Source organism: Rhododendron vialii, chromosome 3a (assembly GCF_030253575.1).
Source record: "Rhododendron vialii isolate Sample 1 chromosome 3a, ASM3025357v1".
Lineage (NCBI taxonomy): Eukaryota > Viridiplantae > Streptophyta > Magnoliopsida > Ericales > Ericaceae > Rhododendron > Rhododendron vialii.
In genome coordinates, this window is record NC_080559.1 from 5151577 (window position 1) to 5166400 (window position 14824).

At 38.4% G+C, this 14824-nt stretch overlaps 1 protein-coding gene across 3 annotated transcripts; it reads left to right on the forward strand.

The window, feature by feature from the left end:
- The first annotated feature begins 312 nt into the window (after window positions 1-312).
- On the forward strand, window positions 313-11141 carry LOC131319051 (protein kinase and PP2C-like domain-containing protein). Of its 3 annotated transcripts, XM_058349153.1 has the most exons (12): window positions 313-639; window positions 1878-1995; window positions 2660-2826; window positions 3508-3575; window positions 3692-3915; window positions 4967-5018; window positions 6238-6775; window positions 7102-7171; window positions 7256-7475; window positions 7630-7734; window positions 9260-9355; window positions 10776-11141. In XM_058349153.1, the coding sequence occupies exons 1-12, from the start codon at window positions 525-527 to the stop codon at window positions 10968-10970; spliced, it is 1968 nt and encodes a 655-aa protein (XP_058205136.1). In that variant the 5' UTR covers window positions 313-524; the 3' UTR covers window positions 10971-11141. The 3 variants fall into 3 exon arrangements, with proteins under 3 accessions (XP_058205136.1, XP_058205137.1, XP_058205138.1); XM_058349154.1 differs by lacking the exon at window positions 9260-9355; XM_058349155.1 differs by lacking the exon at window positions 3508-3575 and having other exon boundaries at window positions 3723-3915.
- Window positions 11142-14824: the final 3683 nt, after the last annotated feature.

Consider the following 14824-nt stretch of genomic DNA (forward strand, 5'->3'; position numbering starts at 1 on the left):
ATTCATAATCTGTAGATATTAGTTTGGTTCTTGGTTTACTACTACAAAACCAAACAAATCCGAACCATGCTCACCCCATTCCGGTTTCTAAAAAAAAGGAACTTTTAGAAAAGTAAGATAATTTCAAGTTCAAAAATTATATATTTACGCAAATAAATTTTCTACTAATATGAATTTTGTTTGATAGATCTCGTTAAAATCTTTTATACGGTGCAAAAAAAAATTAAAATTTTTTTTATTTTTATTTTCATTATATTTAAACTTGAAATTATTATTTTTTTTTTTTTAAGCAGAACGATTCATTGTAAAGGACCCATCACCATCACCATAATCGCCACGCATCAATCGCTTCTCATCTCTGGTTTGTCCTCATTCTCTCCAACGCTGCCACGGCCGAAGCTTCCTTCTCCACCCACCCACATACACACACACATACCAACATAACCAGGCACATATAATATACATGCAGGGTTAGGGAGAAAAAAAGGGTGAGGCGGAGTTGAAGAAAGTTGAGAGAGAGAGAGATGGTGGTGGAAATCGTGGAGCCAAACACGTGCATTCGGGGTTGCTGCCGGAGCGACTCAATCCCGCTCCACCTTCCCCCTTCTTCCTACTCTCTCTCACACCCAATTGCGCGAGGTTTGATTTCCACCACCCCCGCCCCCCTTTTAATAATGTGTTTTATCTGTTGCTCAGTTTCAATTTAAGGAAGTGGTTAGTGTGAGTTTGGACCTTAGTCGCATGGCCATGTTGGTTTTGAGACTTGAGGAAAGTTTTTTGGGTAATAAGTGGCGAGAGATAGATAGAAAAATGAGAGTAATAATTGGAGAGAAAATTTATAGGGACCGTGCGCAGTGAGAAAAGATTGGGTCTATAAACCCAAAACGAACATGGTCAATCTTTCAAAATGGCATCCGCTCCCGCTCTCAATTTCTCGCACTCACTAATTTTAGTTGTTTGAGAGGTTTTTGAAGGATGTTTTCCCGCTCCTGCACTGCACCTGCCTGTGTGTTATGTGACGTGGGTTTAGACTACATTAAACTATTGTTAAAGACAATTGGTATTTCTGCTGTTAAGTGAATTTTTTTATTATCTCGAGGTATGATTTTTTAATGTGTGTTGTATGTTGCTCAATTTCAATTTAAGGAGGCTTAGGTGGGCTTGGACTAAACCCTACAATTGGTGTTTAGTGGTTTTTTTTTAGCTTTTCGTCAAAAACTTCTTTCACACCTAATTGCTCCAGGTTTGATTCTTTTCCATTTTTTACGCGTGTTTTGTGTTGCTCAATTTCAATTCAACAAAGAAGGTAGTGTGGGTTTGGACTAAATTAACTTTTGGTAAAGACAATTGGTATCAGTGGCGTTTAGCGGACTTCTGAGCTCAATGTATGATTGTTAATGTGTATTTTGTGTTGCTCAATTCAATTCAATTCAAGTCAAGAAAGAGGCTTAGGTGGGTTCGGACTAAATCCAATCATTGGTGTATAGTGAATTTTTTTTTAGCTTTCTGTCAACTTTTGAGTTAGTTATTCGTGTTAATGAGTGAAATTATTGATAGAATAATTTAGCCCCGAGTTGGAAAGGGTTCAGAGAAGACGTACAAAAAGACAGTGAAAATTGTATTTTCGAACTTCTTTCGTCTTTGGTAAACTTTTTTTTGGTCACAGTTTTCCACTTTTTAGATTTCGCTAGTCATGACAAACGATTAATTTAAAAAATTTGATGCGAATCTAATGAAAAAGATGAAAAGACAACCCAAAATTTAAGCCTAAAGGACCCTTGATATGTTCTGATCTGCCTTGGTTTGTACTCCCATTTAGCTTACCTTAGAATTAAGATTATTCATGTGAGTTGGCGTGTCTAATTGTTCGATTACAGGAGCAGAAAGTGTAGTTTATGAAGCTATTTTGGATGGAAAGAAGGTTGCTGTCAAAAAACCCATATTGTCAACCTCTGAAGACATTGATAAATTCCACAAGGAGTTGCAAATGCTATGGTCTCTCTCTCTCTCTCTCTCTCTCAAACAACCTAAATGTGCTGGCCTAGGTCTGTGTAAAAAGGGATGCAGTTTATTGTATTACTAATTTACTAGTAGTTCATTTGATATATGTCTAGCTTTATTTATGGGATTGTGAGTGTCTTAGGCTGCAAATAGGTGGTTAGGGTCTTTGGTAGTCAGTTTTTTTTTCATTTTGAAACTAGAATATTTGAGAGCATAGCTCTTTGTATCCTGATTCTATCCCTTTGATTTGGTTCTATCAAAAAGTACACAAAAATTGCAAGTGCATGTAAAGTACATAAAAAGCTAACTATTTACATAAAAAACTACATGAACTCATAAACATATGTGAAAGTGTTTTGAAGGATGTGAAAAGAGCCTTGAAAAGCTGAATATTATGGCGTTACTTCTACCTTAACCACCACCCAATGAGCGGTCGCTACCATGGCAAAAAAAATTGAAAGTGCAATTTACTCCAAGTGTTGAAAAAAAAGCTAGAAAAAATGAGCTGGGGCATTTGTCCCCACTAGAGCTTTGCTCCCTCCAGGACTGGTTGTCCACATAACTCCCATCCATTTGTATTACCTTTGTCTTTTTGTTTGTCTACATATTTGATGGTGGGTTACTTTCTGCCAACTTAGTTGTATATTGTAATGTGAAGCAAGTTAGATCATTTGGGAGTCGCCAAGTTAGTTGCTGCACATGCAAAGCCGGTGAATTATATGTTTTTCTTCAAATACTATGAGTCTGGGAATCTGGCAGACAAACTACACGTGGAAGAGTGGAATCCAAGTTTTGATGAGGTGCTCAGAATATCAATCCAGCTAGGTATGCGTTTGGCTATCTTGGCAAAATATGAGCTTGGTTTAATTTGGTGATGAGAGCATTTAACTTCCTCTCTGAACTGGAATTGTTTACGCGTTCATTAATTTCCTTGTGATGAGAGCATTTAGTTTGCTTAATCATTTTCTATTACATATTTAAGCTTTCATTGTGTACTTGATTTGAACTGTCAGCAACACTTCCGCATAATCTGAACTTAGTTCATATTTTGTGATGAGACTTAGCAGTAACCCACACATAGAAAGAGCCCATGAGCCTTCTTTGGTAGTAAGTCAATGAAGTATTGTGAAGGTTGTACTTTGCTTGCCAGTTTGTACTTTTTGGGTGTTTGTGGAACGATTTATATGCAGCACTATCTGCGTTACAGCATTTCTTAAAAAATATGTACTTGAATAGAGGAGATTCAGTAAGGAAATTGTTAGATGGAAATGAGTTGTTTTGTTGACACAGCAAGATTAGACTGAAGAACTTAAGTAGTTACTGTCATTCTCCTTTGGTATTGAGGTGGTGATTGTACGATTCAGGGTCGTATGTTATAATCAGTCATGCTACTTTTCTTAATTGATTGCCGAATTATCTAACTGCTACATCTTTTGTTCTGATTTTTTGTTTTGTGATAATATGACAAGGCTTATGTTGAAGTTATTATGTTTCTATATTTTACAGCTAAGGCTCTGCAATATCTACATAACCTTGGGATTATACACAGGGATGTGAAACCAGCAAATATTCTTGTAAATGCCATCACAATTCTATATATATTTATTTGTTGTCCATTACATCTCCTTTTCAGTTTCTGATGATTTTGTGCTTCATATTGACGTTGTTAGTTAATGTACCGCTTTGGCAGCTCGATGAAAATCTTCTACCACATCTGGCAGACTTTGGTTTAGCAGAGTTTAAGAAAGATCTTAAACAAGTCTCTGTTGAGAACTGGAGGTCATCTGGAAAGCCAACCGGTGGTTTCCACAAAAAGAAGATGGTTGGAACACTCATCTATATGGCACCTGAGATATTGAAGAGGGAGATGCACAGTGAAAAATCAGATGCATATAGTTTTGGGATAACAATAAAGTAAAATTCTATTCTTTCTGCCTCCTTCAATTATAACAAGTTGAAATGCAATTATGTGTTTACATCTAATGTTATAGCAGATCAATGTGAACTTTCTTGAAATTTCCAATTTGCTTATTTTGGACCATTAGTCATTGTTTTAGATCATAAAACTGTGCTTTGATAATGTTGAATATAACCACCACCTGCACTGTGAACTCGGTTACCTCTAGAAGGCATGATGAATCTGCTCAACTAATACTTGGCAGGTATTGGACATTTTAGCAGCTACTTCCTGGTTAGTTACCTTATCTTAAAAGTTGATGATTGAAAAAGCTTTAGGCTGCTAAAATGTTAATCATTCAGACACCAGTTTCATAATTGGCTGGGAAATGTTTGATCTCACATATGCTACAAGCTTCTATCGCAAAGAGTCTGTAAGTTAATAGGCTGCAGGTGCTTTAAAAAGTAGGACAAATAGTACCTGTCAAGTGCCTAACGGAGATCAAATTACGGAGAATAAAAATGTAGAAGCAGCTCTTAAGAAATACTCTTCTGAAGTTCCACTAGCATCAGCCTTGTGGTTAGTATCACATCACAGCGGTCCATGAGAGAATAGATGCTGGAAATTTATCTCCCATATGTTCTTCATTGAACTTAAAGAATTATGCATGGGTATACTCATTTCTATACAATTGCAGGCTTGCAGCTTGTTTAGGACCTTGACTACAACTTTTCAAAGACTAGAACTTAGATACTGTGAATACTATTGCCAATATTGAAACTTCAAAGGACCATACCTGACTAAAGTACCAAAGTATAATGAACTTTTAAGATTAAGCGTGAAAACATGAATTAACCAGACGAACAGTTTACCTAAAAGACATAAATAGGACCTGACCTATGGTAGCATAGGTAGCCTGTACATGTTGTCGATGCTGTCTAGATAGCACACATCTTTATACTTCTCATAACCACGGTGTTTGATAGAATGCTATCATCTGCAATGACATGTATGGTAAGCATTTTGGACATTATATATGAACATAACTCTGATTGCAATGTGTTGCAGTGAGCTGCTTACTGGTGTTGTCCCATACACCAATCTTCGTGCAGAAGTGCAGGTTTGACTTTTTTGCCAATTTATCTCCACCTTTATTTGTTGTAGGAATGATGTGGCGGCATATTAACTAGGTTTGCGGCACTGTATACGCTACATTGACCACAAAAATGACATGAAATAGTCTAATTTTGGTACAAACATGCATTGAGATGGTCTAATTGGGTTCAAAAAGGGTGTGGGGGCCCAACTACTTCCAACCTAGTAGATTCATTGTTTTCCAAGGCAGCATGCATGACTACCACAAATAAAGCACATGCATAGTTTATAGAGGCTATTAAAGCATCCAACTCAAAACCAATTGGCAATGAGTGGAGAGGCCGCCCAGGCTGATATACTATGTTTGGAGGTTATGTTAACCAATGTGGGACAAGCTCCAACACTCCCCCGCACATGCGACCCCTGACTCGCATGTGGTGAGGTAAACAAACGAATCAATACATGACAACAATCAACTATTAACGACAAACAAAGGGGGAACCAGCCATGGGATGCTCTAGTGCTACAAATGCATGCATGAGTTCATCTTGGGCTTGTTAATCCTCCCCTCTTTTGTGCAAGCAAACGCTGGATTAATGGGCCCATAACATTGCTAATCCTACCCCAACGGGCTCGAGACTTATCATATAAGGCCTTAGATCTTGCCTGCCTTCTGCTACAATGTGGTTTTCAATATCTCACAGAAGGTCAAGTGGCATTTCTTATGCCTGAAACCAGTGCAGAACTGAAATCATCATGCATGAAGTTGTTAAAATTCGAGGAAAAGAAAAGGCTTCCAGGGGTATTTAATCGTCAACATTCCCAATATTGGGAAGAGGTTATGTGGATGGTCAGTTCAGTTTGAATATCCAATGATTCACAAGTTATATGATAACCTCACTTTGACATTTCCAAATGCACCTCAACAGTATGACATGTCTGTTAGAGCTTTCCCACATTGGTTAATTATAACCTCCAAAACTAGCACATGAGCTTGGGCGGCCTCTCCACTCATTGCCAATTGGTTTTGAGTTGGATGCTTAAAACATGGTATCAAAGCTAGCGTTCAGGGTCGCACGTGCAGGGGAGTGTTAGAACTTGTTCCACATTGGTTAATTATAACCTCCAAAGCTAATATATGAGCCTGGGTGGCCTCTCCACTTATTGCCAATTGGTTTTAACAATGTCAATCATGGTTTCAGCGTGGTTGTGCCTAATTGGTGCATTATGTGTTGTGCTGGCAGGCCCATACTGTTCTGGAAATGAACTATTCTGAACAGCAACTTACAGCAGCTATAGTGTCCGAAGGATTGCGACCTGCTCTTGCTAATCTTGATTTGGGTGCACCAATTGGTTTACAGCACTTGATACAGAGATGTTGGGATGCAAATCCCCAGAATAGGCCTTCTTTTGATGATATCATTCTGGAACTTGGTCATGTTAGGAAATGCAGAAAGACAGTTGAAGAAAAGAAAAAGGCAGTTGTTGAACCTTCTATCCCTCTTGGTGATGAGAACAGCTCAAGCCTCCGAAATTACCAGGCTAGTATTAACTGGTTTACCAAGGGTGAAAACTTCTCTAAGAGCTCTTGTATTGCAGCTGATTCTTGTGTAAGAATCTGGCATGATCCTTTAACAGATCTGTTGGCATACCATCCAGTGCTGTCTTGGGGATCCTTTGCTACTTGCGGGAGAAGGGAGACAATGGAGGATACTCATTTTCTTATGCCCTGTATGCGCAGTGAGGACATTCATGTGTTTGGAATCTTTGATGGGCATCGAGGTGCACCACAAGCACTACTTACATTTACCGTTTGTTTGTTTGGGAGCAATCTCACAACAAAAGCTTAGTTTGCAACGAAGTAGGTGATCACACTAACCATTCACAACAAAGTTCAGCACCATCACTTAACGTATTTCTTAGTGAAATCAGGATGACATGCCTTTGGATAGGTTTAGAGAAGGATGCATAATTGTTCTGGAAATTACTTTGCTTATAAACAACAGCTTGCACTCGTAATGGAGATTTTGAAACCTTCGAGCTATTGAAAAGGAGTTTACAAGTTACAACCACCATTTGGTTAATACCTTTAACAACATCACATGCAGGTGCAGCAGCTGCAGAGTTTTCTGCAAGAGCTCTACCAGGATTCTTACAAATTCTGGTTTCCACCAAAAGGTTCCTTCCATTCTACTGTTCTTCTGATATTTTTAGCCTTTACTTTGTAAACCGTATTTTTATTCATCTTGGTGCATTTTGTAGTCCGTCCGATGCACTACTTGAAGCATTTGTCAAGACAGATGTCGCATTTAGGGAGGAGTTGGATAACCATCGTAAACCTAAGGGAGTTATACAAAAAGACTGGCATCCAGGCTGCACAGCCATTGTGGCTCTTATAGTTCGAAACAAGCTTTTTGTTGCTAATGCTGGTGATTGCAGGGCAATGTTGTGCCGGGCAAGCAGTGCTCATTCTCTAAGTAAGGTGAGATGGGGCTTGATGTAGCAGATGTATGTTGATGTTTTATGTGGACATGGACCATAAATGGTTTTCTCCTTTGAAGTTGAGTTCAGATTGTCTCCTTTGATACCCCTGAGTGGTTGAATCTTTCGATAACTAATTCATCTTTACAATCTAGGACCATGTTGCAAGTTGTCTTGACGAGAGAGAACGTATTATCAGGACAGGGGGACAGGTCACATGGGTTGTTGACACATGGAGGGTTGGTCCCGCTGCTCTCCAGGTTTTCTTCTTACCTCTTGATAGTTTTATTTTTTAATGCTCTACCCGAAAATGTTTAGATTGTATGGTTGTCTATTGTCTGGAAGTACATGGTTAGGGATTCTGTCCCCAGAACTTCTTGTTCTTCCGTCCCAATGAACTTACTGTCTGCAGATGTGGTCAGAATCAGGAAATATCCAAATCTTGGATCAAAATCTGTGGCCAGGAGTGAACTGGGACAGGGGAGATAAATAAGTTATTTTTTATTGCTTTTGTATTTGCCGCCAAGTCTGATCTAATAGATTGTTTTCAAGCTCAATTAAACTTCTTAACTAATAAGTAGAAGATACCAAAAGCTTATATTAATGCTATTCCAAGTTTTAACAGAAAAAGAAATTACAATACACGAGCTTCTACAATTGCATTCAACAAAGTTTCATGTTTTGGAATAGTTGCTTACTGGCTTCAGTACAATAAATTTAAGCCCTAAATATATAGACCTGGAAGAACTAAACACAAACTCTAAATCCAACTTTTGGGAATTCTTTTTACTAATGTGAGAAGGTAGAGTTCACAAACAGACAGAGGGAGAACAGAAGAGGTAGCAGGTCGGTTCTCTTTGTAGGAAAAATTCTATGGTGGTGTCAAAGCTATATTTTAATGGGGTCAATTTTTTCCGTGATGCTATTATTTGTGTTTTTGTAATACCTACTCTCATTGTTACTCTGGGATTTGAACACGCACCTGTAATTTATATCTTTGCATGGTAAAGTGTGTCCAACACATTAGTGTCTAATTGCAGTAAAAATGACATGTTTTTGTGTCCATGTCATGTCGTGTCCGTATCCATGCTTCTTAGCCCCATCAGCCATCCGCAGTATTTTAGAAGCTCAAGAATGGAGGATTGGCAGGCATATTACCCTTTGAACGTATACAATGAACAGAAGCAAGGGTTGTAATTCCTTTGCCACCTCACAATGTGCCAATATATGGTCAAAAGTGTCCTCTCCTTTTTGGCATTCGCGGCACTACTTTATAGATCTGTATTTGTGATCGACGGTCTAGGCAAAAAACACACCTGTTGCTCGCGCTCCTAACTTACCTATAACCGTAGAAGGAATTGACTAGTTCTTTCTCAGGGGATAAGAGAACAAAAGGATCTTACTGGGAAACTTCTATCGCCATTGTGATGGAGTAAGAAGATATCACTGATGAAAATACAGTTGACATGGTACCTCTATTTGTCCAACCTACTTTTTGGATCTGTAATCCATACAGGAGGTCCAATAACACTTTCATGGCCTCCGATTCCCAGTTTTGTGTCAGTCTGAAGAATTGAAGTTCCCTCATTATCTTGGGTAAGAGATTCTCATATAGTCTACTCTGCCACCGAAGCTTCCTTGTTAAGAGGTTGTATGAAAGGGGACCAAATCCAGCGTCCGAGTGCTCCTAGAATGCTGTCTACTGGGCTCCCAGCTGTCTTCCCTGTCCGTACTTCTCGTATTCAAAATAATGTACAAAGAAATTATCAAGAACTTTTTTGACAGGTTACACGCTCCATTGGTGATGGTGATCTGAAGCCTTCTGTTACTGCCGAACCTGAGATAACTGAGACCATTCTCTCTGTGGAGGATGAATACTTGGTAAGGTCCATTGATACGATAATCTGCTGTAACCTAGGGTTTGTTATTTGTTTGAACCTCTCTTTCACACTAGTAGGACGTGAAAAGAACAAGTGAACTATGACAAACTGATAAATGCATTTGTGGTTTCAAAGTAGACTGTTGCATGTGCATTTTTTCGTGAAGTTGGCAAACTTGGTGCGTCTTCCTTGGTTATTTTGAAAAAATTTAGTTGCCATTTTGCTATACATCTTTCTTAAAGTGCTTGGATATTCATAGCATGATACATACTATTTCGTAAACCCTGTACTCCAAGCTTTACCTGTTTTGTACAAGATGAATTGCCTCTGCTTATTTCTGTCACCAATGGTGCTTGCAAATAGAAATTTTTGGGGTAGGAAAACTTGGACAATTTCATTGATTTAGTCAATAGTGTAATCTTGAGATAGAAGATCTTTCTGATCGTCTTCACTCCAATCTTTGACTGCTGGAAGCCTAAGGCAGAGCTCTCTGTTTTCCTAGGTCTAGAACTCTATGTAGACTTTTTGTGGATCCCCTGAACCATTCTGACTACTGGACAGAATTTCTTGAATATGTTTGGATACGAATGATCATTAATTAATTTTTTGCATAGTCTGTAATTGTCACTAAGCTTGTAAATAGGCCATGCACTTGACCATTTTGAAATGCAAACAATGAAGGCTTCTTCATTCAAGTTCTCTCCTTTTTTGCTTTTTGTATTATCACTGCATTCTTGTGTTTAATTTAGAGCAGAGGTAGAATACTAGTATCGTGATTGACATGTAATATGGATTTGAAAGAAAATAATTTATTAGTTTACGAACATTAGTCTGCAACAATAGTTTGAAAACCAGACCAGTGAACGAACCAGAAAGCATATGGATTCAATCATGGGTACTGGTTCAACCGGAAAGAGTACCGGTCCAATCGTGGGAGGTGATGAAGTGACTTGCTTGTTCTTGCAAGATCTAGAGCGCAAATAGGCTCAATTGTGTCTTGAGTTGCAATGTATTCTCCCCGGTTAATTTGATGTATGAAGGCCTATTCACATCCAGTCATTCCAGGTAGCTTGCTTGTACCATCTCACAGTCTAGTAAACTTGATATCATACCCTCCCTTCACTGCATACTCTCACTACCACTTCGAACTCAACTGCATTGCTAAACATTGTTCCGAAATGAAATTAATGAACGAAAGATATTCAGGCCTACCATCATCTTCCTCTTCGGAATCCCCCTACGGAGTTTAAGTTCAAAAGCTTTTGGCTGTTTGAAACTTATGAACTTTGACTAGTATTATGTCATAATATTTACGAATCCAATACATGCAGAAACTGCTGGTCGTATTTTGAAAAGGACTGCTACAAGAAGAATGAACGTGATTTAGTTCAACTCAGCGCTAAAATGTGTTTGCTTGTTAGGTTCTGGCTAGTGATGGGCTCTGGGATGTCATGAGTGAGGCAGAGGTCGTTAACATAATGAAGGACACGGTGAAAGAAGCCGGGATGTGCTCGAAGAGATTGGCAACTGAGGCTGCGGAACGTGGAAGCAGAGATAATATAACTGTTATTGTTGTCTTCCTGCGTCCCGTGTCTACTGCAGAGAGGATCTACTAGCTAGGTTTGAAGATGTACCCTTACCGGGTATGGCGGAAAATGAACCAGATTTATTATCTAGAACTTGTATGGATGCGGTTATTTTGAGTGAGACAATGGTTCCATGGAGAGGAAACGAAGGTGCTAGGACAGAAGGTTTGCCTCTTGTTTGTTGAAATTGTATGTCTGCAATTTTTTTATTTGAAGAACTTCAATTTTACATTTGATTGGCAACATAGAATTTCATGGTGATTCTTTGATAGTAATGCTATTCTCTCTCTCTCTCTCTCTCTCTCTCTCTCTCTCTCTCTCTCTGTGTGCAACATGTTAGTATGGATTTCAAAGATTATCCATAACTCTGAATCTCAAACGCCCACCCTGGGCTCGAATCTTGGCCTCCCACGTGGGGAGGACGAAGAGATATCAACTGGGTTAGAGCCCATTGGCAACAACGTTAGTTACTAATAATTTTGAATATAACATTTGTGAGACCATGTGTTTTCTAGAGGGTGCACATAGGATTTGTCAACTCGGATCGTGGATACTGTAATGTACTACAGTATTTCCGAATTCAAGTGCATTTGTGCACTAAAGTATCTTAGGACTTGTCAACTCGGATCGTGGGATACTATAGAGTACTACAGTATTTCCAAATTCACGTGCATTCGTGCACTACAGTATTTCCGGATCCGACCGACTCATTGCCTGCCAACAGCATTAAATGATTGTTGTATATTTCAGGAGGAGTCCATTGTTGACTTTCTCTAATTCAATGACACAGTGCGGTACTTTAATTTATTACGGGAAATGATTATTACAATTTTTTCTATCATTGAATTTCAATTTTTTCCCTTCAAAATAACATAATACTAAGATATTACAAAACTTGTAAGAAAATCATTATTAAAAGTTAGACTTATGCTACTCCTGCACTCAGAAATAACTATTGTTCATTTCAAAAAAATCGTGTTATTAATCGACTACAAAATTAAAAAAATTATATATTTTTTATTTGACAAAAAAAACTAATTGAGTAATTTTATACCCCATTGATGTCACGAGTTCTAGAAATAGATAATCTATATGGAACGGAGGAAGAAGTAATATATTGTTTCTTCCTAACAAAACCAAGCAAATATTAAATGGCTAGTTATAGATATTGGGCCACACCGGGCCATTTTCCAAGAACAATAGCTAAAGGCCCGAAAAAATTGTGTCATATGTAAATTTTAAGAGTTGGCCTGGTGGTCAAAACTTAGAATTTAGGGGACTGTTCTTTCTTAAGGTTTTAAGTTTGGGATTTCGCATGGGTTATCAACTCCTTCGAGGCCAGTTTATACGGAGTTTTGCTTCTGCTTTTATAGTGCTCCCGCAAATGGACGGTGTGATTGTACGTGCCCTTAGGATTAGTCATGGTGCGAGTAAGATGGTCCGGAGTTGTAAATAAATCGACTCATGTAACACTTGTGGGCACATAAAAGTAGGTTTATTATAGGCCAAGGTAGGTGACCGAGTAGCACATAATTAGCACTAAATGTGTTTAGCTGCTAGCTTTAGCCATCACCGAACATTGTCCCACCCCCAAGCTTGATATTTCATTGAGCATCATCATAAACTACAGTCCGTTTAATTATAATGGCGTCTACCGTTTTTAGTAATAATAAAATAGGAGGCTGATTTATCAGTCCGACTCGGGTGCCGAATATCGGCATAGAAAATGTACTAACCCTATGTACGAGACTCACTTCGGGATCTGAGACGTGCAATTTTGAGTTAAATAAGTTACCGTATAATATTCTTCGCATGACTTTTTTGGGACGGAGGAAGTGAAAAATAGTTACTCCAACTTAGAGTGTAAAAACACCAGTTTAATCAAATATTAGAACTAGGGCTTTTGGTCAACTTAATTAACGACTCCACAATAAGAAAAATAAAAACTCCAAATTTGCAAGAAATAAAAGGGAATATGATATTGATACTTTAAAAATTGATGAAAAATGGCTTTGGAATTACACTGATATTGGAGTGCCTCTGTAACGACCCGCTCCATCATTGTACAATATTGTCCGCTTTGGACGCCCAAAGACTTCCCAGTGAGGTCACCCATCCTTGGATTGCTCCAGGATGAGCAAGCTTAACTGCGAAGTTTTTATGCGCTTTGACCCGCCCTCACGGCTTTAAAAGGCCTTGTACAAGTAGGAGGGATCTTTTCTTATAAACCATGACTTGCCCCCTTCCGTCCGGAAGCTTCCTGCAGTACCGCCGGCCACCGGAAAGCGGGGTGTCACAATCTACCCCCCTTAAGGATGCAACGTCCTCGTTGCACAGGCCCAGCAACCTTCCCTTGAGGTCCGTGGCAGCAGACCGCACTTTTGCCCAGGGTTGAGCTCTGATACCACCTGTCACGACCCGCTCCATCATTGTACAATATTGTCGGCTTTGGACGCCCAAAGCCTATAGACTTCCCAGTGAGGTCACCCATCCTTGGATTGCTCTAGGATGAGTACGCTTAACTGCGAAGTTCCTATGCGCTTTGGCCCGCCCTCACGGCTTTAAAAAGCCTTGTACAAGTAGGAGAAATATTTTCTTATAAACCATGACTTGTCCCCTTCCGTCCGGACGCTTCCTGCAGTACCGCCGGCCACTGGAAAGCGGGGTATCACAATCTACCCCCCTTAGGGATGCAACGTCCTCGTTGCACAGGCAGAGCAACCTTCCCCTGGGGTCCGTGGCAGCAGAGCGCATCCTACTCACCACTTTGCCCAGAGCGGGGCTCTGATACCATTTGTAACGACCTGCTCCATCAATTATTGAAGTACTAATATTAGTTTCCAATAAAAGATGTAATGAATTCATATCTTTTGTTTTGGTTAATACTAAAAATAATGTGAAGATTCTCTTGGAGTGTACTTTTCTAATGGATCTTTAATTTGACACATAGTGAGCAAACTGTAATTTCTTCCATTGGAGATGCTTTGGCACTCAATTTTCAATAACGGATCTATTATTTATCACACATGTCTTTTCAGTGCATAAAATGAGAACAATGCTAAAATGTATTGTATACGAGATTGTGAAAAAAAATTAATGATATTTTTTTCTCAACTAGTGCCCATTCAATACACGAGGTCAAAAATCACGTAAATTTGATTATGTTGTTTCTTCTTTGATTTTTTTGTTAAACGATTTCTGTTGTTTCACATGCATTGAACGGACATAAATGCTACTATCTATATTATAAAATCTATATTATAAAATAAAGCAGTTTTTGTCTACTCATATAAATCAAATACCATCTACAACTGTTGAATCAAATTTTGAATAGTTTTATATCCGTCTGTTCGAGAGTATACTTCTTAATATAAACCTCCTAATCTTATGACTTGTAAATTCTTTTAATTGATTGTTTTTAAATTTTTTTCTTAAAAGGCTTGATTATCTTTTTGAGTTTAAATCAAATCAATTATTGAGGGAAGCAACCTAAAAGGAAACAATTTAAAAGCAAATATTGAATTGAATATAAGGAAATCAACTTTAGAGGGAAATCAATTATTGAGTTGATTTAAATTCAAAAAGATAATCAAGCCTTTTAAAGAAAAAACTTAAAAGCAATCAATTGAAAGAATTTACCAGTCATAAGATTAGGAGATTTATATTAGGAAGTATATTCTCAAATGGATAGATATAATCTCTTGAAAATTCGATCCGACGGTTGTAGAGGGTGTTGAGTTTCTAGATTAGAAAATTGAAAATAGTCATGAGAGATCAAAAAAAAAAAAATTGAGATAAAAACAATTTTGTGTTCAAAACGCGTCATTTCGTACCTAAAGGCACGGACAATCCCTAGTACTTATAAATATACACGTATACTTCAT